Source organism: Camarhynchus parvulus, chromosome 2 (genome assembly GCF_901933205.1).
Source record: "Camarhynchus parvulus chromosome 2, STF_HiC, whole genome shotgun sequence".
Classification (NCBI taxonomy): Eukaryota; Metazoa; Chordata; class Aves; order Passeriformes; family Thraupidae; genus Camarhynchus; species Camarhynchus parvulus.
In genome coordinates this window covers 66,962,312-66,986,202 of record NC_044572.1, presented here as the reverse complement: position 1 = coordinate 66,986,202, position 23,891 = coordinate 66,962,312, and the positions used below count along the sequence as shown (strand labels likewise).

Genomic DNA, 23,891 nt, shown 5'->3' with positions numbered 1-23,891 from the left:
GAACCCCCCAGCCACAACAGCACAAGTACATGTGGACATTAGCTGTACAGGAGGATGGATTTTGCCATGGAGGGTCCCTACATGGGTCAGAAAATAGTCCAGATGTGAATCAACTCTCAGAAACCAGTCCAGCCATAAAAATGGACACTCGTGGCTCAAAAAAAGCAAGAATGGCAAATAATTCATCTTAACTACCATGAGGTCCCCTGTATCCTTTTACAAACAAAGGAAAGCACAAAGGGAATAACCCCTGAAAAATGCAGGTGATTTTGTACTGTTCACCCAGCTCTGGAGCACTGAAGGTCAGGAGACCTTCCCCAGCCCCCAGAACCCATGGGTTTTGTCCATCTGCCCAAAGGATCTCACCTGTGCAACACTCCAGCCCTCACAGGAATACCACAGGCTTCTCTGGCCTGTCTCCATGGGGAAAAAATGAGAAACAAACACCAGGCAATGCTGCCAGATGTCTGTAGAGGTACAAGGATAAACAGTGTGCCTTATTTAGGGGGAAAAGGCCATGGAATCCTGGCTCTTGTAGATCTTCTCAGGGAGCCAAGTCACATGCACACACTCTCAGTAAAGAGCTGTGTCTTTTCTCTTCCCAGAAATGCCATTTTCCTCTGGGTGCTTATCAGTTACTGGACATACAAGAGATTTGATCCAAGACAATTTACTTCTCATACATGAGTGAATATCTAACTGCCCATCTTCAGCCTGACTGATGAGAGCCCAGGTAACTTGGCAGGCTTCCTCCTCCTACATCTGAGGGATGGCTTCTATCCATGAGTGGTCCTGCCACAGATAAGGATACCACCAAAACAGATAGCCCTCTCCAGTGAGAAACATTGGTGGGAGACAATCGATATGGGAATGAAATAGTATTTTCCCCAATTTACTCTGCAAGAACAATGCAAACAGGGTATCCCATTGAAATGCTAGGTTGATTTCCTTTGGTTTCTTTCCTTTGTTCTTACTGATCAAGTGAAGAAAAGAACCCCATTTCTCTTTTCCAAAATCTCCAAGGTAAAATTAATTTCAGATCCCCTTCATGAAATGACTGGATAGAAGATTCTCCCTTGGGTCACTCAGCATATTCATCGCATTGCTCTCGCTCCTCTAAGATAATGAATCATGCATCCCAGGACCTGTCCACACTTGCAAGTTATCACTGATTAAGGTAAGGTGCAAATACAAAGTGCCATTGCTGTTTCTTAAGAGCAGCTCAAGGGTTGAGTTAAGCAGGAATAATGCACTGATTTCTCAATTACAGCTTCCTCACAGGGTGTTAATCAGGAAGAGGTGACTGGAAACAACTCAGCCCTGAGATGTGATGTAGCTGAACCAGCCACACTTGCGCAAACCTCTCCCAGAGGGCTCTGGCTGCCCTTGCCAACAGTAGGAGAGTGTTTCAGGAACTGCTGCTGAGGGTTCTATGGATGATTTCAATTCATGCTGTACATGTTAAAGTCTGTACCACAGTTTGCCATAGGGAACCAGCATTAAACCATTAGTACTAGTTGGATTGTCTGCTTATGGTTAAGAATATTGGCTGGTGTGTGCAGCTGTTGAGCAGCCAAGCAAACAAAAAGGCATTTGACAAAATGTTCCAGATGCAAATAAAAGCCCAGAGCTAGATGAAACTTTTCCACAGGAGCCTGTGTCAGGTCATGGTATTGCTGCTCAGCCAAGTTGTCAGACAACAAAGCTATGAAGAAACATTTAGTGGGTTGCAAATGCTCTCTTCTCATCTTTCAGTTTTGCAAATTTTATTGAGTGATGCTGCCCTTATTCTGTATTTGTCCCTTCTCCGTAGAAGTACTTGACAAGTCATCTGGGAACATCTATCATTGCATAACCTCATACTTGACAGACAAAGCTGTTCACCTCTTTTTGCCCCCTTTATGCAGCCAAGGGCTCCAGGCATTTCTCAGGCATCCTTCAGCAATGTGCTTCTGCAGAAATAAAAAGCCACAAAACTCAGAATTTGGCTTTCCTCTATACTTTTTATTCTCTTAGCCTAACCCAAAGCACTTTAAAATATATAATTGCTATCATCTTAGGGAATGCTGTGAGGTAATTAGGTCTCTGGTCTCTAATTTATAAGCAGAAGTGGAAAAACACCCCACCCTTGACAGGATTAAAGTACCTGTGGGTACTATTCATGCTTTCAGATCATCTCGGGCCACTTTGTTCCTTTTAGGCCACTGCAGGTATGTGCAGAGATGATTAGAGAGACTTCCTGGTCGATGCTCAGAGGAAAGCAGGTGCTTCCAGAAGGCACCAAGTGCCAAGCTGGGTTCCAGGAACATGAAGGTTTGTTCCGCCCAGACCTGTGTCAGCTGGATGTGGGTCTGGAGTTGCTCCCGTGCCCCACTCACCAGTGACTCTATTCCCACACCCTATGGGGCGAAATCCAGCACAGGAGCTGCTGCCAGGGACAGCTCACCAAAGGTAAGTGTGTGAGGGTCATTCCCATCCTGCAGCTCACAGGATGCCCCAGTGTATCTGTCACCTGGGCTCAGCCTGCCCTGGGGATCCGAACATGCAAAAGTAGACACAGAAATGGGGCTTCAGAGACAGCTTGGCAAAACACTCACATGTGGAGTGACAAGTGCAGGGGGAATACAATCTTCTTGAGCAATAATTTGCTATTATGTGAATATATATTATGCTACATGTGAAATTTACTTGGGGACTTGCTTTATCTAACATTGCTCCATCAGCTGATCTCAGGGGAGATTCAGGACTGGCCTCTCCACCTGCTGAGGAGCTGTGTCAGAATAGGCCTGGAGATACAAGTGCACAAACTTTACCCAAGCCTGTGAACAAGCTTCAGAGAATATCAGTGCATACAACCAAGCCTGCCTTTGAGAGAGGACAGGTATAGATGATGGGATACAGCATAAAACACACTAAAAATGGCCTACATTCACTTTTCTACACAACCATTAGTTTTTGTTTTCTTTCCAAAATGACCTTCCTTTCAACCCAACCCTGAGGCAGTTAACACCTGGAACTCAAAACTACAGCTAATCCATGTCTGTACACCAGGTACATTATATTTCATTATCATATTAAAATCCCTAATTCATGCTGAGCTTAAACTTGAAACAGCCACAGTTCCAGTTGTAATAACTCTGGGAACTGAGAGGATCTGAAACTTCTGAAAATTAAGTCCAGAAGCGCTCAGGATTTTGACCAGTGCCACAAACCCAAGGAAACTTTCTGTTGGTTTCACTTGTATTTGGAGTTTCACTGACCTAGCAAATACTACATGAAATATATTCTGTCTATTCCTCAGACAGGTTCTACATTACCAAGTCCAATACTCCCAGCTGCAGTCAGTGTATTCTTTTGCTCTAAACTCATTTTCCAGAGCTATATTTCTCAAAAAATATGAGACTTGAAGCTCCATTTTTATGATCATAAAAAATTTCGTTTCTACTATCCTCTTTAACAGGTGCATCCAGAGTCTAAGCCCATTTTAGGAATATGTCAGAGGAAAAAGAAAGCTAAAATGACTTGGCAAAGCTGCTGTCTGACCTTTAAGTACATATATAAAGCTCTGTCTCAGGGCTACACAGCCCCCAAGGATTTTCTTTCCTTGGTGCCAAATGCAGAGTTCATGCAGCCCCAACTCCTCCAAACAAGGTGCTAAATTCACATGTTAAAACCAGGCGCTGTTTACACAAAAAAAAAAAAAAAAAAAAGTGGGACAAACATCTGCATGTCGCCAAGCATCTTTCCTGTACACTGAATATAAATATCCAGGGTAAACCTTTACCTCTTGACTGTGTTTCCTCCTACACCCTTATCCTCTGAGGCAGGTTATGTAACTAACTTGAGATAAAAAAATTTCCTTGTCATGGTGTAAAAATACTAAAGCTCCACTGCCTTATAATCTGCTTCTTTTGCTGGGTGTCCATCAGCTCTTCAGGACACTAGAGACACAAGAGACATCATCCCTATTAGAGGGTTTGACATCTGCAGGTCTCATTTATGGTTGGTAAAGCTGCTGAGGAAAGGTATGCTGCAGGAAAGCCCTGGAAGAGAAGAGCAGCCAGTTGAAGACACAATGGATCTGACTAAGAGGACTAATTTAGCAGCCCAAGTGCAGATGTCCAACACAGCTTCATGTCTTGGAACTTCTTCTTTCACCTTGATCCCAAAGCAACACACACTGACCTTCCTATGCCAGAGCAGCCTCATGTGTTTGTAAGCAAGTCTTTGCCCTAGTAAGTCTTCAGAAAAGCTGGTCAGCAAAGATTTTCATTAATTCAGTATGGGTAGTGATTGATGACCAAACAATATTGGTTATTTAACCAAAAGATCACATTCTGCAAAGAGCAAATATTTCAAAAGAACAAGTATTTCCTGACAACATTCATTTATCTCATCGGAATTTTAGAAAGCTGTGGAAAAGGCTTGGGGAGACCCACAAGAGATCAACAAGGTCCATGTGTAATCCATGTAATTTCTAATGATGAACATCATCAGGAAATACTTGTTACCAACAAGGTTTTGTTCAGATATATTTGTTTTAAGGTCTGTAGGTCCTCCTTTATGTATCTCACCTTATTGTTGAGTTCTCCAGACACATCAGCACAAATCACCTTTTAATGTAGTCCTAGGCATTTTTTTTCCTAGAGAGCACCTCTGCAGACCTCTTGGTCTTTGCTTCAAAGAAGCTGAAACATAAAAGTTCATTTAAATACCTGTACAAGCAGCAGTTTGCATAACACATATCTGCTGCCATGGTACCTCATTGCCCACTGGGTGCCCAGCTCAGGCCCCACTGTTCTGACATCATCTGTAGAGCACATACATTTGCACCAAGAGGTGAATTTGGTCACTCACTCAAAGGGCTGGTTTCTGAAGATGAGTTAAACTCAAAAAACTGAGTGAAGCCAGTGCTTCTTACATGGACACTCAAGCCCAAAAGCAGCCTTGGTTGTGTCATAGGATGTAAAACCTTGCAGCACCACACACTTCTAGCAGCAGAGAGATAGCAGCTGTCTGGGAGGTAACTATTCCCTTCAGGTTAAATTAAATTTATGTTGGTTTAATTTAAGACAGTTGGGAACAGTTTTCTAGCTAAAATAATAAAAGCCACTCCTAAAGTGAAATAATGGATGGCAATAATATTGACATGTGGCAAAAATAATAAAAATGTACTGCTCACTAAAGGATTTTTTTTAATGAAATAGAGCCAAAAGAAGATTCTATGTGGACTATAACCCAGAGGCCAATGAGTCTTAGGTATCCTTAAAAAGAGGGAACACTATCCTCAAACTCTCTGCTGGGACGCATCAGAAATTCTGAAGCCCAGATTATTTTTTTACTTTGCACTTTAACACAGAGAAATTTGAGGCAGGTTGACAGACACAAAGCACATGCTTTTTTCATTGATTTTGTAGCTGGTGGCATACACCAAGTTCAAGGTTAATAGGAAAATTGTAGATGGGATGCATTTGGAATCCTCAGGTGGCCATCCTCTCCTGGTGTCTGCTTCAGTGCAGCAGGGATCGCTGTCCTATCAACAACCACCCCCCAAAAGAATTATACCCTCTAGTAAAGCCTGCTCAAGTTGCCTTCCAGTGATCTTTGTCTGATGGCAATGCTGGCACAGGCTGGATTATGCTTGATTAAGTAGGATTAAGTACAATTTTGAATGTTGCACGCTAATTGGAGGATATGCCTTGTATGAATTTTTAATCAGGTATCACTTATCCTATATTAAAATTACTACTATAAACTCTTCATATGTAATATGTACTCATGGATCTAGAAGGCACCAAGTGGAAAGAGTGTGGGAACTTGAGCGCTGAATGATATGAATTGTAACTTGACAGCGACGTGATGAAAAGGTAGAGAAGGAGAGCACAGGAGGATGGCTGAGGTATAGGAAGCCTTTTCCCAGGGAATATGGCATAAAAAGTTCACCCCTGGAAGGCTGTTAGGAAAAGAGTGCTGGTGAAGGGCCAGATGAAAGGGGCTGCCGCAGCAGTGCTGAAGTAATTTTAAGTGAAAGGCTACAAGCAAAAAAGCCCCCTAAAAAATAGAAAACTTTTGGGAGCAGGCCAGTACAAGCAATTGCACTGTGCAATATTTGGATAACCAGACCCCCTCTAAGCCTCATAAAAATTACATAAAAATAGTCAGTGGGATTTTGAGCATATCCTGCACTCCAGGTACACACAGAGTTCCAAACTATCCCATTCATCTGGCACACAGAAATTGATGGGAAGGTCTGAGCTTTTATTTCCAAGTTTCATTGTTTGTATGATCTACCATAGGCAGGGAAGATTAAAGAATAAGGGAACGCCTACATTTAGAAAGAACAAAGAAGAGCTCAATAGATGAATGTGGGTAATTGCATCAGGTGCAAAAGCACAATTAGTGACATTATAATTACTGAAATTAAATATCAATTTATGTGAGTATGCACTATAACAGTTCTGACAGCCTCAAACATTGTATGATAGCAAATAGAAGCTGGATGACAGCTCCCTAATTTGTAAAGTAGAACCATAGAACCATTAAAGCTCACTTAAAGAATTTTATTCCGTAAGATACAAGGACAGGAAAGGTTTCAGTGCAAAGAGGATAAGTGATAATAAATGCCCAGTAAAACCATGCATACATCTGCAGCTATTAAGACACACAGCAGCTTTTCTAAAATACAAATGTAGTACATGAAGTAACAAACCCTGCAGCAGCACCATGGAAAACTTTGGTCTGAAGGAGAGAGTGGGAAGAAGATAATTCCCTTTGGGATAGGACACACCTCGCTTTAGAGGCTGCAGGCATACAGGTTGCATGCTAATTGTGTCTGTGTCTTCCTCTAGACCACAGGGAGGAATGAGTGTCACCAGAGACAATCCTTACCATAGAGATATCCATTCAGCATGCCAGGTGGTGAGATGAATCCAGGTCATTTCTTTCCCTTACCAATTTTCATGAGAGAACTTTCCATCTCCTGGAGAATATTTTCTCCAGCATGTCCCTCCAAGGCTGGTCCTTTAAGTGTGTGAGAGCTCTGCAGCCACAAGGCAGCAATTTTTTTCCCTTCAAAACAGCTTCACTTTCCTCTCCCACCTCCCCTCTTTCCTCCCGGTGTTTAGGTCCTCTTTGCTAGCAGGATGGCTTTTTTTTTCACCCCGTTGCTAGGTTGGTAGCCTAGTTTCCCAAGGAAAGGAAGCTTATGAGATCACACTGTCTGTGCAAGTGCCAGTCGGTCCCTCCTAAATAATTTTTGAGCCTGTGAACTGAGTTTGATCAAACTTGACAGGGGATAGAAGTCTCAAAGGTTTGAGCTGCCTACAAGTGCTGTAGAAGTAGGCAGGCAGAGGAGAAGAAATGCTGGGAGTGCATCCACTGCAGAAATATTACTGTATTATTAGACACCAGAGAGTCCACATCGAAGACAGTCATTACCACCGAACTCCATGGGAGATATAATTTCACAGATTCAGCAGCTCACAAGATGACTTGATTAATATGAGCATGAGCAAAATGTTCTTCTCCCCTTCTTCTAGAGCGCAAGGCTTCCACTTGCAGAGCAGCAGGGGAGAGTGCAGAAATTACAGGCTGGTAGAGTGAATTCAGAGCTAATTGCTGCTCCTTCTCCTGCCACTCCTCGTGTGGAACTCGACTTCCCTGTGACTCCGGTGCCCCCATTTGCATGATCTGGTTCACATAAAGGATGAAACTGCACGGACTAAAGTGAGCAGAGCAAGTCCTAAATTGCCGTGGGCTCTGCTGAGGAGGGTGAAGCTGCCTCGTAATGGGCCATCGTTTCTGAGGGCAGCTCCATGATGAAGCATCCAGCTCGTCCAGATCTGTGCTCCCGGCGCTGGTCGGCGTTGCAGTTGCTAACAGAGATCCATTTACCACGAGTGTGAGCTGGAACATGAGCTGAGGACCAGCAAAAGCTGCGCCTGGTGCGTGGGCTGGCTCTCATTTGTTCCTGCTGTGGCTTTTCCTAGAAGTCAGACGCCGCAGGACTGCCTGACTACTGAGCCTGAACAAAACCCTCGCAGTTCCTTGTTAACACTTGCTAGGGAGAAAAACAAGCTATTTGCGCAGGTGGGATTCAAAGAGAAGTGGAAATCACTCATCTTACAGGAAAAAAAATGACAAACTAACCACAGTTGACATTAAAATAAAGACTGGGGAGTTGTGCAACTTTTTGTGTTCAGTGAAATATTGATGTTTTCTTCTTCTCCTAAGCCTTCTAAGTATTGATGTGCCAGATATCTGATTTAGGTGGAGAGAGTGCAAATCACCAGCGCCTAAAGAAAATGGAGGGAAGGTAATTAAAAGAACTTTTGATGCGCAGCAAAACAGGGGGGTTGTGAGCAGTGAGTGACATGGCTGAAAATGGACTGGGATTTTGCAAGCAGGACAGGTATTGCCACCCGCCCTCGACAGTCCAGCCGAGGGCACAGGCTGAAATTCACAGCCTGGAATGCTGCAGCACAGCACCTGCATGAGGCTGGCCTGCTTAAACCTTCTCTTCTTCAGAGAGAGACGGGAGCCACAGCTCTCCTGCACCCAGGGCTGAATGTTTTCTGTTGCATAACAGACCTGTGAAGTGACATGGGAGCATCCTTTACCTATCATTTGTTGTTGTCATTTCAATCCGGGCATTTCTCTTCTGATGAAAGCTAAAAGGTAAAATTAAATTTTTGTCATTAATAAAGCCTGTCTCCTTATGCAGCATTTCCCACAAATCTCAAAGATCTGAAAGTGCTACTCCCATTTAATGGGCACTAGGAGTAAGGGTGAAGGAGATAAGAGATGAAATGTCTTGGCAACAGAAAAAAAAACAAGTATTGCATCATGGCTCTAGTAAAAGGGACAAGGGCACCTATTAAGCCTCAATAAACAGCAAAGCTTAGGACAATTTTCTGACATATTGGATCCTTCAATGAGGCATTGTGAAACTAATGTGACCAATGTTCCATGCTAACAAAATATGTTCTGTATTTTTCATCTGACAACATAATTTAAGAATTTGTTAGAATATGGGAAACAAGATGAGGCAGCGCCTTTACAGGAATCATTCCTTTGCAAAAGGCAGCTTGTGCCAGAGGACTGGAAAATTGAAAGTGCCCCAGGGGAACAGAGGAATGGATAAGACTTCTTACACTACCCAGTCAAAATAAAATACATTATAAGAAGCATAAATACCAAACTGACCATTTACTGCAAAAATTCTTGCACTTAAGGTACTACAATTGTCAGAAGTCCTAAAAAAGACAGACTATACTAGACACATGGTTTGACTCTTGAAGAGGTGCATTTGGCAAAATTATACCATGTACATAGCTGTATAAGAAGGGAACTTACTGACAGCCACTGCATCAAAATAAGTGTTTTAATGGGATAAATCTGATAAAACAACTCCTATCACTATCAGTGATTGTTTCTTTCCTGTAGTTACTAATGGTTTTTTTGGTTGGTTACTTGGTTTTTACTTTGGTTGACTGAGATTCTGAGGTTTTCATTTGCTGCCTTGGGGAGCATCAGTTTGAATATCCAGTAGTTTCCAAAGTGTTAAAGAAATTAGTGGTATTAAAGTGGTATTAAAGATGCACTGCCCATCCACTCTTGAGGCTGCTTCCTGGCAAAAAAAAAGGTGCCCTGCAGATTTGATCTCTGATGCTTGAGAAATCTAGTAAGTTTTTCACAGTACTTAACAAATTGATATCCTGGACAAGAAATGTGAAGGTGCAAAGCACAATGCACACACAGTCCTCTTTCTATTTCAGTGGCATGAACCTGGAGTTCATATTGGGATAACATTCCCATCTGAGGTAAAACTGAGTGTTCAAAATCCTTACCTAGGCGGAATCCACATTGGCTTCAGGGGATACATTTCCCAGAGAATGGTTGTGTAAAGAAGGTCAGGACTAGTTGTTGGTCCTCTGCAGCAATGTTGTTTTGCTGAAGAGACTTCCAGCACCTGTGATCGGGGATTTATTACTGCTGGTGAGTACCAGCAATCAGGTGTTGGTCAGTCTCACCTTGACCTTCAGGAGGCTGTTTCCATCTTTTCTTCATATCAGCTTTGGAGATAAGCAAACAAAGAAACAAAATAAAACAAACAGTACAGCCTAAAAAGCTAAGGCACAAGCCACAGGCTGGGTTTCTGAGAATTTGATCCGTTTAAACCTATTTCTTCAGTACCTCCTGAAAGGCAAAGTCTGTGCCAGTACAGTCTGCCCATTTGTTAGCAAACCCATAGTTCAGGAGCATGGGGTTTTGAGCAAAATCTTCAAACACAGACCCAGCATGGGGATTTGAGGGGAAAGGAACAGCCAGTAACTCACCAGTAATAGTGCTGTTGTCATTCTCCCACATCATCTCCAGTTTCTCTTCTCACAGGTAGAACTGGGCAGCAGAAGATCCTTAGCCCAAAGCAAATGCAAGCCCTTTCCTGCACTACCATTGCAATGGGCCCTGGGTTGAGACTCTCCCTCAAGAGAAGCTCCAACCAGCTGGAAGCACATTTGCTAACAGTGTAATTGATCTTCAGCTGCCTTTAGCCTAAAGAAACTCTTTCAGACATCTAAAATTGCATCTGATTTCATAACAGACTCCTCTGCAATCCCCACCACTTTGCCTGCTCTCAACCCTGCCCAAAAAAACCCAAGACCTAAACCAAAAAAAGCCCACCCAAACCCACTTGTGATGAAGAATGAAGTGGCTCAGAAGAATAAGCTGATTTGACACCTCCTCCTGCAAGTCCTGCCAGCCAACTCCTGCAACAGCCTTGCTCTGCAGCACCCTGCAAGCAGGATCTGCAGCTAAGGCAGGGGAGAGGGAAGAGGTGGAGGAGGGAGGGGGGAAGGCACAGAGGCTGCTCACATAGAAAGCCAGGGCTATTCCTGCTGCCCGCCCTGGAGGCACCACCTCTGCATCAGGCGGGAATATCAGAGGGAGAATTTGGCTTTCTGGATTTAACAAGCTCACTTTTCCTTTAATTGGGGCCCTCAGGCACTACTGTAGTCCACCTAATGGCACTAATCATTAATGAATCTGCTTGGTGAATAGAAAGGCTGAACTGTTCTCTCTCTCCTTAAGTTGTCAGCTCTGCTCACAGAACTTAGTGGGTTTCACTGGGCAGGACAGCAACTGCACAGATTTTAAAAGGACCCTGGAGAGGAAGAGGGCTGGAAGTGCCACTGATCCATTCATCCCTGCACTGTGCAAATGAGCCAAGGACTAACAGTAACTGGCTGCTTCCTCTGAGATGTAGATACAGGCACCAAAAAGTCCTGTCAGAAATGGATATTGCACCTTATTTCATACCATGCCTCCCTGCTCCGTCCACAAGCACCAACCAGTTTGCTCTCACTACCACTCAGATTTTTCCTCAGTTTTGTGTGTCCTGGCTCAAGCTTTTGCTCCCAGCACAGGCCCACTCCATCTCCCTGTTACAGCCTTTGAACAGATGGGAAAAGGTCTCTTTTTTTTTTTTTTTTTTTTTTTCTTTCCCCTTAAAGCAAAAATAATCGACGGCCACCAGCTCAGCCCAGTGCCGGCAGGGTCTCTCCGTGTCGGAGGGCAGCCCGAGCCGGGCCAAGGTGCAGCTCTCCCTGCAGGGCTCAGCCCGGCTGCTAAAAGGGGGAGGCAGGGAGGCAGCAGGAGAGCAGCCGCAGGCCAAGCACGGGTGCATCCAGCGCTGCCGGGGAAGAAGGAGCCAGCGCTCTGCAGCCCTCCGGGGACTGCGGGGCTGCGGTTGCTCAGTCGGATCTGGGAATAGGAATTAGGGCAGGCAGAGCCGCAATGGCTGCAACTCTTCCTGATTATCCAGCCAGCTAGAAATGCACTGGCTTGTCTTTTGTTTCAGCTACGGGTTTTTTCCCTGTTGATCTGCGTTTTTGTTTTGTTTTGTTGGGTATTTTTTCCCTTTATGCGTACGTGTGTGCGCATTTTCTTCTAAGCAGGAGAGATAATTTTACTGTGGTCACTGTCAAGGTTTAAACGCCCTTCTGTTGCGTTTTTCCCGTCTCCAGTTCATCAGCTCAGGTTTGCCCGGGAGTTAAGAAGGGATGTAAGAGGCTTGAGCCTCTTCCAGCTCTTGCTACAGCGGGACCAGCCTGGCGAGGGGCAGCCCAGCCTTTCCCGCAGCCTTTACAAACCCTACAGGTGCAAGGCGGCAGGAGGCAAGTCCAGTACACTCAGTCCTTTTCTGGGACTTGGCGGAGGGCTCGTGTTTCCTTGCCCACACAACGTGGCAAGGCAGAGCAACCATCCATCCCCGCGGTGGAGAAAATTAAATACGTAAAATCGACCATTGCGCTAAGGCTTCAGAAACGGCCCTTGAAAGGAGCAGAAAAGGGTACAACCAATGCCTGGGGCATTGGGGGGCTCTTATAAAATGAAGGGGCAGGAGGGAAGGGGGAGTTTGTTGGCCGCTCGTGCTCCCCGAAAAAAGCCACGGAGCTGCCGGCGGGAAGAGCCTCGCTTGCCAGTGTGTCCAGGGGGAGCTGAGCCAGCGGGACGGGGGTTTGCTGCCCTGCCTGCCGCCTGTGCGGGAAATCCCGGGCTGCAATGCAGGCCAGTGCATCCCGGCTAGCTCGGCAGGCCCGGGGGCCGGCCTGTGCCCCGGGGCTGAGCGCCCGACAATTATTAGCCCCAAACAGGAGGGTCCAGGAGGAGACGGAAGGGAGGAAAGGGGCCCGGGAGCGACCACCGGGCACCCTCCCCACCCGCTCCGCTGTTTTTCACTGGTTTGCCGCCGTTTATAATTCTCCTCAACGGAGGGTTAATTGGGGGATGTGCTAATTACGGAGAGATTATTCATTAGTAATTGAACTTCACACGAGGATAACGTGAGTCCGCTAATGAGCTGGAAATCGCCCCCTTATTAGGGCGTTTCAGCTTTCTTCTGTGGGGTGACGGAAAGCTGGCAGGCTCCCTTCCGACGGACGGGCACCGTCCAGCAGCCGGGAAGGCGGGGGCGGCGGCGGGAGCGCCCCGAGGCCGAGCCGGGGATGCCGGCAGAGGCGGGACCGGCGCCCGGGCACCCCGGGGCGGAGCGGGGCGCGCTGCCGGCCACCGGCGGGGTCCCCGGGGCCCAGCCGGGGCAGACAGCAAGCTGCTGAGCCCCTGGCACCCCGGCAAGGGATTCCTCTCCCCTCTCTCCTCGGCATCTGGCATTTCGTGCGACAGGAAACCGTAACAGCAGCGCCTGACCTCATGAATGCAGAGATGTGCACAGAAAAATCAATTTAGGTCTAGATCCTCTGTGGGGAGGGAAAATAACCCGAACCATTTAAACAAAGCTCTGCTCTCCAGGGTTTTCCTTTTTCTTTGGTGGTGGTGGGGATTGAATCTAGAGGGAGGCCAAAGTAAAACGAAATTCAAGCAGACCTGTGTCTGCCGAAGCGAGGCTGAGCTCTGCAAAACCCCCCCAACACACGCATAATGTATTTTATCATTAAAAAATCAACATTGCTTCCAGTGGTAAAGGCGCCTGGCTCCAGTTCCCGAGCACATTCGTTGCTGGGATTCAATCCGTTTGGGAAATGCAGATTGGCTTGCGACCCACTGTTTGATTTATGAACTGTTACATTTGCTATTGCTTACACATTACATTGCGGACCTTGGGAAAGGAGGGAGCAGGGAGAGGGGGCGAAGCAGAGACTCTGCCACCCTACACATTGGCAAAGGAGAGCTATCGCACAGGCGACGGCTCCCCGGCGGAATAAATCACCTCGCACCAATCCGTGGTCCCTACCTCCCCATCGCCCACTCGCCCACCCACCCACCCCCGATCGCCAGCTGGGCTCTCCTCTTATAAGTAAAAAGGACGTGTTCACTATTTGATGTGTATTTCTTTATAAAGGCATCAGGCGTCTATAAATAGCCGAGGTTAGAGCAGCTTCTGCTGCGAAATCAATACCCCGTCCCCCCTTCCCCTTGCTCCTTCGGCTGAGCTGCCTTATTAATTATGAAAGGGCTCCTCTGCGCCCCGGCTCCGGCTCCGCAGCCTCCTCCCCCTTCATGGTGGTGCTGCCTTCCCTCCCTCGGCCGGGGCTGGGCAGCGCTCCGCGCCCGCGGCAGATGCGCGCCGCCGCCCCCGGCCGGCCCGGAACGCGGGGCTGCTGCGCTCCCCGGCTTCGGGAGGAGGAGGAGGAGGGTGGGAGGATTTACAGCATATTTATAAGGAGCAAAAGAAAGGGGAAAATAAAAAGAGAGGAAAAAAAATAACAAAAAAAAAAAAAGAGAGAGAGAGAGAAGGGCTTCGACTAAGAGATTGAGGCACCCTGTCCTTGTTTGAACTGAAATTGCCGTGTTCGTCAAGGGATGGGTTCAAGATTTAGACTTCCTTGCCTTAAAAACCCTGTCCTTTCCAAGATATTCTAGGTATATTTTATAAAAAGGACGACACCCTCATTTCAAACAATAATTTTTATTTTATACTTCTGTCTATACTTTGTAGCAAATCTTTTTTTGTTATTTTTTTTGCTGAATTGACTTTATAATAAACTTTTGTTTAAATTACATTTTTCTTCTCTTTTAAAATCAAGGCTCTTTTTTTTTTCAAAATCATTTTGCTGTTGTTATTTTTTTTTTCCTTTAGGTTTACATTTAAGCCCCCTTTTGGTGATCTCTACGGTTGGATATTCAGGTATTTTACTGTTATGTGTAACATCTAAAACAAAGAGGAGGAAAAAATTAAAGGCAGTGAATTCAGAAAGATGCCTTCGAACAGCAAGTAAAGATAAACTCTCAGAGATGTTAGCAGCATTCCTTCATTCCTCCGGGCATTTAGATACGTCTTTCTTTCTCTTGCTCCTTCCTTCCTTAGCTGTTCGTTTCCCTCTCTTTCTCTCCCTCTCTCGCTCTCTTTTCCCCTTGAGGAAAAATGTTCTTTTTTATTTATTTTTAATTTTTTTTTCCAGTGGAATGACCAAAAAAAACCAAGCGACTGTGGAGGAAAGATGAGAGATTGTGAATTATTCACCATATGCTTCACACGTGGACATCTACCTTGGATTTCTCGCCAGTGCCTTTTCCTGTCTGCGGTTTTTGTTCTCGCCTCGCACACTGCCACATTTTTAGCGGAGCCCGTGGCTCGCCGGGAGGTACCCGGCCGGCTACAGCCTTAGCAGTGGGTGGCCCAGAGCCGTTCCTGAGATTGCGTTTGCACAACGAGGGCTCGAGTTAGTTTCTTTATATTTTTTCTCTATTTTTGATTCGAAGCGATAGTAAAGCTGAGGTCCGATTTGGGCTGCGCGCCGCTGCCTGTTTGGTAAGATTTGGCAAATAAAACACAAAAAAAAAGAGGAAAAAAAAAAAAGGGAGAACGCTTCCACAGTCCTACATGGGTGTTTCACCATCATCAGCCACCACCACCACCATCATCATCATCATCAACCACAGAAAAGCACAACGTCCCCAAAGCAACGGATGGACACTTCCTCTATAGATCCAGCACACGGAGAGGGTGTGGGTGTGAGTGTGCTCCTCGCCCCCCTAGAAAGGCAGCCAGGTCACTAGGGCGGCCCACAGAGCCGCCAGCAGCAGGGGCAAGGCCGGCGGCAGCAGGGACGGCGCCGCGCCGCTGCCGCCTCCGCACAGTTCAAATAAGCTGCCTTGGAAATCGAGGTTTTTGGATTCCCGTCTCAATTTCTCCCAGAGGTCTGTCGCTCCTTCCTGGCAATCGGTGAGCGCTGTGAGGGTGCAGGCGTGGAAATCATCCCAGTACCTGCAGGAAGGGAGAGCAGCCGGCGTCAGAACAGGCAGGCACCCACCTTCCCGGGGAGGGGGCCCGCCCCTCGGGCCCGCCGCCCCCTCCCCCGCCGCGGAGCCAGCCGGGCATGCCTGCAAGGGAGGCTGGCCCGGCGGGGAGGAGCCGCTGCATGAGAATTCGGGGTCCCCCCCATCCCCAACCCCGCCTTCGGCACCAGCCCTGCCCGGGTGCTGCAAAATCGCTCTGCCGGGTCCCTGGCGGAGGGGACTCTGCCTGACGGGAGGAGGGGACCTGTCCCCCCCGGCTGCCAGAGCCAGCCCAGGGGTCCGCAGAGGGGGATGGGAAGGCACCCTTTCGGGGGCGGCGGGCAGAAGCCCTCGGGAGGGATTCCCAGGGGCGGGAAAAGGCCCTTACTGCAGGAAAAGCTCGAGGGGGAAGAGTAGGAGAAGCAGGAAGGGTAGGAGAATGAAGAAGGAGCATCTTCCGCTTCTGGGCGCCTCGCACCGACCCGCAGCAGGGCAGGGGGAGCGAACCCTGATCCCTAGCTAGGGGTCTATAGGCAGGGAAGAGATTCCATTTCCTAGGATAATTTCCAGCTATTCGCACAAATTTTCCTTTTTTTTTTTTTTATTCCTTTCTTCACGGGAACCGGACCGGCGTTTGACGCCGGGGCGGGCACCCGCCGTCCCATGGACCGCACAGAGAGGGTACTGGAGGATCTTTCCTCTCCATGTCTGAGTTATCGAAAATCACCCCGAGTCTGCCTTCTATTTCCCCAAGCCTCAAGGCAGGCGTCTGCGAAACTGGGTCTTGATTTTCTTTCTTTTCCTTTTTTTTTTTTCCAAAGCAGTCCTGCTGCCTCTAATTTATGAGCACTCTAAGCTGGTTGTAGACTCCCAATGTTTGCTACATTTGTAATAAATAATGAGATACTGAGAAGCCAGGGTCTGAGAGTGTGCCTCTCCTGCAGTATTTCTGCTGTAATTGCATCTCCCAAAGGAAAATTAAATCTTTCACCATCTTCTTTCAATACACATCCCAGCACAGGGTGAAGGCAATCGGATGGTGGGAGGTGGTCGGGAAAAGGGTCTTTCTTGGAAAAGAGTTATTTTTAGAGATCAGGATCACATCTGGTCTGGCACTCGAGGGCACAAGATACCGTATCAGGACGCTACTGCCCCCGGGTATTTATTTCTGTTGCAGGACACAAAGTAAACCTCAGCGCAGCATTTACAGAGAGGTGTCAGCCTTTTTAGGTGTTTGACTCAGAAATCTCTAGGTAGGGAGAGAGGAGAGTCTTTACACATTTCTTTTTCTTTTTCCCTTTCCTTTCCTTTCCTTTCCTTTCCTTTCCTTTCCTTTCCTTTCCTTTCCTTTCCTTTCCTTTCCTTTCCTTTCCTTTCCTTTCCTTTCCTTTCCTTTCCTTTCCTTTCCTTTCCTTTCCTTTCCTTTCCTTTCCTTTCCTTTCCTTTCCTTTCCTTTCCTTTCCATTTCATGTCTTTTGTTTCCTGATTTTTGAGGAGAAAAATAAAATAAAAACCCAAAACTATTCCAAACTTATTTACGTCTAAAGATACTATCTCGTTTCTAAAGATTTTTTTTTTGGTTGAGTTTTTTTTAACGGGGGGATTTTGCGCCAAGAAACTGGGAAAGCACCCTGTGCTGCAACTGCTCTTTTCTTTTCTTTTTTTTTTTTTTTTTTTTTTTGTATATGTGGTTTGGGTTTGGGTTTTTTTGTTTTGTTGTTTTGTGGCGGTTTTTTCTTTTTTCCTCCCAGACGTATCGAAAATGGTCGTGTTTTCCACCCTGTGCGGGACACGATTTTGCGAGGCGAGCTCTTTTTCTCCGCTTAATATTTTTGTTGCTGCTGTTGTTGTTATTGCTTTTATCATTATTATTACTATTATTACTCCCCTTAATCTATTATTGCTATTATTATTTTACTCCCTTTTCCTTCTTGTCCCCTCTGTGCCAGGAGCAGGGCGAAACTGGGGGCAAATGTGTTTTCCCGGGGCCATGGAGGTGGCAGAGGAGAGCTGGCGCTGGGGCGGCCGCCTCTCTGCTGCTGGGCGATTCATATCATGCCAGGGCTCTTCCCTTTTTAATTACGTTTTGCTTTCCGAGGAGCCGCCCCCCCAGCTCCAGGGTGGGCAGCCTCGCCCCGGCCTCGAGGGGAGCCCGGAGCCCAGCGGTGAGCGTGTCCCACAGGCAGCAACAGGGAAAGGGATAACGATGCCCGGGCAGCTAATGTCAGCACCCCAGTGCAGATCGGGGGAAGGGAAAGAATAGGGGAGAGGAGCTAAGTAAGGGAAAAAAAAAAAAAAAACCAACCAAGAAAACAAATCAGAAAAAAAACCACTTCAGATTCACGGAGGCCAAAAAAGAGAAAAAAAATAAAAGACGTTGTAAAAATTCCCTCCAGACTTCGCTGTTCCCTAAGCTCGGCCTGTCCCCGTGGCAGTGAGCTTGGAGGGACCCTGGAGCGGAGATTCCAACCCCAAAGCGTAACCCCCGCGTTGCTTGTGTTCCTTCCCTCCTTCCCGCCACCATCCAGCCTCGCCCCCCTCGCCCAGCCCCGGGTGACCCCCATTCTCCCCCCGCGGCCCCGAAGAAGAGAGGAAAGACCTACGCGCAGATCGTTTGCAGATTTCTCTTGTCGTCCAGGTCCTGCGGGTAGTTGGCCATGTTATCGCCCAGCCGCAGCAAACAATCCGAGAAGCCCCTAAAGACCGCATCGCACCGCCCCGCCGCTCTCACCGCCTGCACCAGGTACGCTGCGGGGGCAGGGGCACAGGTCAGCGCCGCCGCCCCCGGCCCTCCGCCCCCGGCCCCGCTCGCCTCTGCCCTTCTCCTCCCCCGCCCGCCCCCAGCCCTTGCTAAAAGCGCGACCTGGGGCAGGACAGGGGCGGTGGGACCGAGCCGGGCTCGCCATCGGCCGCTCGAGGAGGTGAGCCAGGGGCTCTTCGCCCTTTTTTTAGTACGGGAGGGTTCGGTGTCTGTGGATTAACGACGTTGCTTTCATTAATTTTTTTCTTTTTTTTTTTTCCCTCCATTTTTTTCTCTAAGGGGAGAGGAGGAGGGGAGGTGAAGATGCGCTGCCTGCTTCTCCCCGGACTTGATCCTTTGTTAGAAAATTCCTCCTGGAAGCAGCAGGAGCGTTTCTCCGTACAAACGCAGGCGCACGCACACGCACATGCTCCCTATTGCCCAGGTCGCTGGGCAAACACCATGCAAGGCGCAGCGGGAAAAAAAATTAAATTAAAAATAGTAATAATAAAAAAATCACTAGAAAGAGCTGCGATAGAGACACTCAAAGAAGGGATGGCGAAATCACGGAGGCAGCGGCGGGAGTGCCGACCCGGCCGTGCCTGTGCTCGGGGCGGCAGGGCGGGACCGGGCCGGGATGAGCCCCGCTCCCCCAAACCTGCCGGGCAGCCCAGGCATTCCCCGGGACGGCTCTAGCCAAGGGCATTCGGTTCAGCACAACAGGAACCAACACAAGAACAACCGCCTGCAAACGCGGGAAGAAAACGAGTTACGGGCTCCTCCTGCGTGCCCCGAGAGGGCACGGCACGGCACGGCACGGCACGAGATGGGACATGGGACCCGCGGCAGGGCCTGTGCCGCCGCACGGCATCCCGCACACGGGGTACCCGGGCACGGCGAGGCGCTGGCTGCCCGGGCATTCCATGCCCGTGGCGGGAGCTGGGGACGCCGCGGTGTCCCTGGGCCCGGGGAATGTCCCTGCGGCCAGCGGGGGCGGGAAGGGGCTTCCCCCGTCCCTTGAGGAGGAGCCCCTTGCCGCCCACACCTCCCGCGCCGCGTCCCCAGGGAATGGCTGTGACACCCCAGGGGCGGTGTGTGTGTGTTTCCTTGCCGGGTACGGGTTACAAGCTAAATGGCTGACTCTAAAAGAGACTGTTTCAACCCAAATCCTCCTCTAGCCGTTTGATTCATCGCTAACATGACTTGGTGGCCACTCCCCTACACACACACACACACACACACACACACACACACACACACACCCACACACCCACACACCCACACACCCCAGCACCAGCCGCCACATCAAACCCCCAGCAGGCTCCAGACATTGGCTACGATAGGGAAAAAAAAGACCAAAAAAAAAAAAATAAAGAAGCCCGGCAAGCAAATAGAGAAGAACCGAAGACCATCCCGAGGGTAAAACCATGTCCTATAAAACCCGCGCCATCTCTCTCCAGCAGCTACAGCCGAGGAGGAGCTGCCACGAATTTCTGCAAAAAAGTGTTGGGCTGTGCTGAAAATCCGGGGTTCGGAGAGGAGCCCTGCCCCAGGCTGGGGCCGGGGGAGGGGGCGGGGGTCACGTTTGGGACCAGTGGTGAGCCGAGCATCCCTCGCCTCCGAGGGGCAGCCTGGTCCTGTCTGCCCGTGCCGCTGCCTCCGCACGGGGTATCCCCGGTTCTAAGCCACCCCAAACCCCGCCACTAAATTAAAAACAAAATAAAATAAAAGGAAGGAAAAAAAAGCAGCAAAAGCGGATAGACACGGTTCCTGTCTTGTTCAAAGACAACGTGATTTCTCATGAACTAGGTCGCTTGTGCCTTGCCGTTGCCACGACCTTCCAGAGCCCGCACCCATCCAAAGACATCAGTGCGTGCAGCAATGTGCAATGCAGCAGGACCGCAGGAGCCCTCCGTGACGGACCGGACCCCCTCCCGAAACACATTCCCCGTTCTCCCAGTCTTGCGACTGGGCTATCCCTCCTGTCCCTTGCGCGGAGACTTAGCCCACCCCAGCCCCTCGCTCGGTCATCTCCCAAAATGTCAGGGATTTCGGACACCTCCAATCTCCTATGCTTAAATCCCAAATAAATAAATAAATACCCCCCGCCCGCCCCCTCCCCCCCTTTTTTTTTTTTTTTTTTTTTTAAACCAAAAACCCGGTGCATAGACATTTTGGGAACGAGCCGAGCATCCATTTCACACGAGCCTTTACCGGGGACGGGGCAAAGCCAGTGGCCCTTCGCAAACCCCACACTGGCAACCAGAAGCCGATTCCGGGGGTGGGGAGGTGTGGAGGAGGTGGGGGGAAGGTTACCCTAAATACCGAAGGAGGAGCAGAGAGGAGAAGAGCTCTCCATGAGCTTCAAAGCTGTCCCCTTTCAGGGCACCGCAAAGCCACCGCACCGCCACCATCCCCACGGTGTGCAGCAGTATTTGGGGGGAACTTTCCAAACGACTGCTCATGCTCATGCCAGCCCGGGAACGGCATTTCCCAGCGACTCTAGCTGCCTTTTGAAATTTGAAATAAAATCCATCCTCCGCTGAACCAAATAAACACAACAGAAAATCTTCCTCCTCCTCCTCCTCCTCGTCCAAATGAATGAACGAACACACAAACAAAAATTGCAAGGATTGAAATTAAGGATAACATCCAAATAAAGCCTTTCCCCTTCTTTCTGTGACAGTACCAAAAACTGGCCTTGTGAAGAGTTCAGCCTTATTTAAAATGGAATTGTAATACGAATATGGGGGTTTGCATCATTTTAACACATTTCCCAGAGGTCAACACTTCGTTGCAATATTTCTCCCCCCCCAGATGAATAAATGTTCAAGGGTTTTTTTGCCTCCCTTTCTAATTCTCCCCTTCTTTTAAATTTTTTTTCCCCTCTTCTTTCTTTGTTACCCATAAAATTCTGCAGAGGTTTTCTGGAGAGGAGTGTGACCGAGCAAAAGGATCTCTAAATAGCAATGCCGAGCTTTTTTATTTTTTAAATTGTATCAGAATTCCTTTGCAGGAAAATATTTTCAAAGGGCTCTTCACACCTGACAGTCTAGATAATAAAAGACGTGCTTTAATCCCCCTTCCATTTAAACCCTGTTTTGGATCATGCTCGGGAATCTACATATCCAGTAGTAATCTTTAAAATTTGCCTATATAGGACCAAAGTGGTCATTAACTTGGAGATGGTTTAATGTCCGTAACTAAAAAAAATCTCATGAAAGAAACGTATAAAACGAGCCCGAGAGCAAACCAAGAAAAGCAACCAGCGAAAACCCCAAGATATTGAAAAAAACCGACAACAAGCACACAAAATACACACCGGCATGGAAAGAAACCTGGTCTATTTTAAGTAACAGCATATATAGAATTTTTTTTGGAACTGCTCGATTTTTGACAGGTCTTCTCCAAGTACAAAATTAACGACTGGGCGGTGGGACTCTGCGATTTTTAAAAGTAATTTTTATTTGTTTAATCACTGCATTCGAGCTGATTATTTCCTTTAATTTAGTGATGGGTTTTCTTTGGTTTTAAGATGCTCTACAAATGGGAAAACGTTCTGGTTCCAAAAGGGAGACCTTCGCTTGCCCCCCTGATTTTCTGCAAAAAAACTTTCCAGCTAGATCTCTCGCAAGATATTTTGTGCCCGTTCTAATTTTTCTGTCCCTCGGGGAGAGGAGAAAAATTTCTTAGCACCGGAGTCACCAAACTGTAAGTGGAAGGGAACGAAGGGGACATCCGAAAACCAGATACAAACGCAACCGTTCGTGGCGACCGAGAGAAAAGGAGGGAAAAGAAGGAAGAAGAGGCGGAGGGAAAATAAAAAGCGAAGTATGAGTGAGCATGCACCGCTTTAGGAAAACGAAAACCAAAAGTGGTTTACGAGAAATCAGAAAGCGGCTCCCTTTCCTGCGGGCTCCCCTGCCTTGAGAGCGTGCCGGAACGAGAAGCTGCCGCCGCCAAGGGAGCGCGGGGAGCGGAGAGCAGGGTCCCGCACCGACCGCGCGGGTTATCCCGGCGCTCCGCTCCTGCATGCATCAGCCGGGCTGGGGAGCGCACAACTTGACACGGAATTTGGCAGTCCACTTACCTATCTGTACAGCAAGGATCAGAGAAATATAACTGCCGTTCAACTTAAGTCCCATCCTACATTTAGTAAAACCATTTGCGGCTGCAGATCTTTAAATAGTTACTTTGGAGAACGTGGGGGAAAGCTGAAAAATAGACATTGCCAACAAGTTCCGAGCAGCGGAGGACTTTGCAGACAAGGGGGGGAGACAAGAGGAGAAGGAGAGGAAGAGGGAGGCAGCGGGAGAGGGCGAGGAAGGCTGGCTGGGAATGGTTCGCTCCATTAGGAGGGGGCGGAGGAAGTACAGCCTCACGCCCACCACCGGCCCTGACGTGGGGGGATGACACCGGCCGGGTTTTTTCCCCCCTTCTTATTTTTTTTTATTTTATAAATGTGCACCTTGGAAGAGGAGCGCCATTTATAGGCATCACAGGCTGGATTTACCCGCTCTCCCCGTGTCCCCCCGCCCCATAAATCGCCGAGAAATTCCCCCCCCGCTCCCCGCGCTCCTCCGGCCCCGTGTGGTGGAGATGGGGGCGGCAGCCAGGACCGTCCCCCCGGGGCGGGAGCGCTGTGGGGGCGGGAGGGGACACACAGACACACACACACACAGGCACAGACACACAGACACGCGCACTGAGGAGCCGCCCCCGGGGTGGGGATAGCACGGCAGAACCCCCCCGCCCCCGGGGCCGCCCCGTCGGGGCTGGCCCCCGCGCTGCGCAGCGTGCAGGGGACAGGGACGAGCGGGGGTCCCCTCCCCCTGCCCGCCCCTCCCCCACCATGACGTCACCCTCGGGCTGAGGTTTGGGGGGAGCGGGGAAGGAGAGGAGCTGGTCTCTCCCGGCCTTTTCGCCGGTGCTCAATCCCGGCGGCGGCAGCAGCCCGGCGGTGACACCGCAGAGGGTGGCGTGGCCAACGGGGTCACACGCGTGGGACAGCCGGGGGGATCGCGGTGGGGCTGCCCCGCGGCGGGGACCGTGGCACTCAGCCACCGCACCCCATCCTCTGGGGACAGGCTACAGGTGTGATGGGGCTGCGTGCTCCGGTGAGCTCTGCCGGGGATAAGGCTCCTTCTGGGGTACTCCGTCACCCGGGCACCCTCCCGGGACCGTCCTCAAGGCCATCCCCTCCAGTAGCACGAGAGGGACCCCAAGATGCCAGCATGGGCTTCTCCCAGCGCAAAGTAATCGGAGAACCCCCCCACAGCCTGCTCCCGTGGCTCTCGCACTGCACAGTTTTCCCTCTGCCCAGCTCAGCCCTGACTTTCATCACGCATCCTTAGGAGCCAGAGGGGAGCTCAGAGTGAAAGTTAGTGTTGGCTCCCACTCCTCCCAGTTCCCC

At 48.9% G+C, this 23,891-nt stretch overlaps 1 protein-coding gene and 1 long non-coding RNA gene across 3 annotated transcripts; both read right to left on the bottom strand.

Annotated features, from left to right (window-relative positions):
* Nucleotides 1-6,545: 6,545 nt before the first annotated feature.
* LOC115917652 lies at nt 6,546-10,611 on the bottom strand. Its single transcript, XR_004061702.1, has 3 exons — nt 9,849-10,611; nt 8,619-8,669; nt 6,546-8,294 (listed from the first exon to the last, which is right to left on the bottom strand). It is a non-coding gene; the product is annotated as an uncharacterized LOC115917652 (long non-coding RNA).
* Nucleotides 10,612-14,412: 3,801 nt separating this feature from the next.
* NRN1 (neuritin 1) lies at nt 14,413-22,832 on the bottom strand. 2 transcript variants are annotated; one of them, XM_030944013.1, is made up of 3 exons: nt 22,569-22,832; nt 18,342-18,486; nt 14,413-15,727 (listed from the first exon to the last, which is right to left on the bottom strand). In XM_030944013.1, the coding sequence occupies exons 1-3, from the start codon at nt 22,621-22,623 to the stop codon at nt 15,496-15,498; spliced, it is 432 nt and encodes a 143-aa protein (XP_030799873.1). In that variant the 5' UTR covers nt 22,624-22,832; the 3' UTR covers nt 14,413-15,495. The 2 variants fall into 2 exon arrangements, with proteins under 2 accessions (XP_030799873.1, XP_030799875.1); XM_030944015.1 differs by lacking the exon at nt 22,569-22,832 and adding an exon at nt 18,602-18,830.
* Between the last annotated feature and the right edge of the window lie 1,059 nt (nt 22,833-23,891).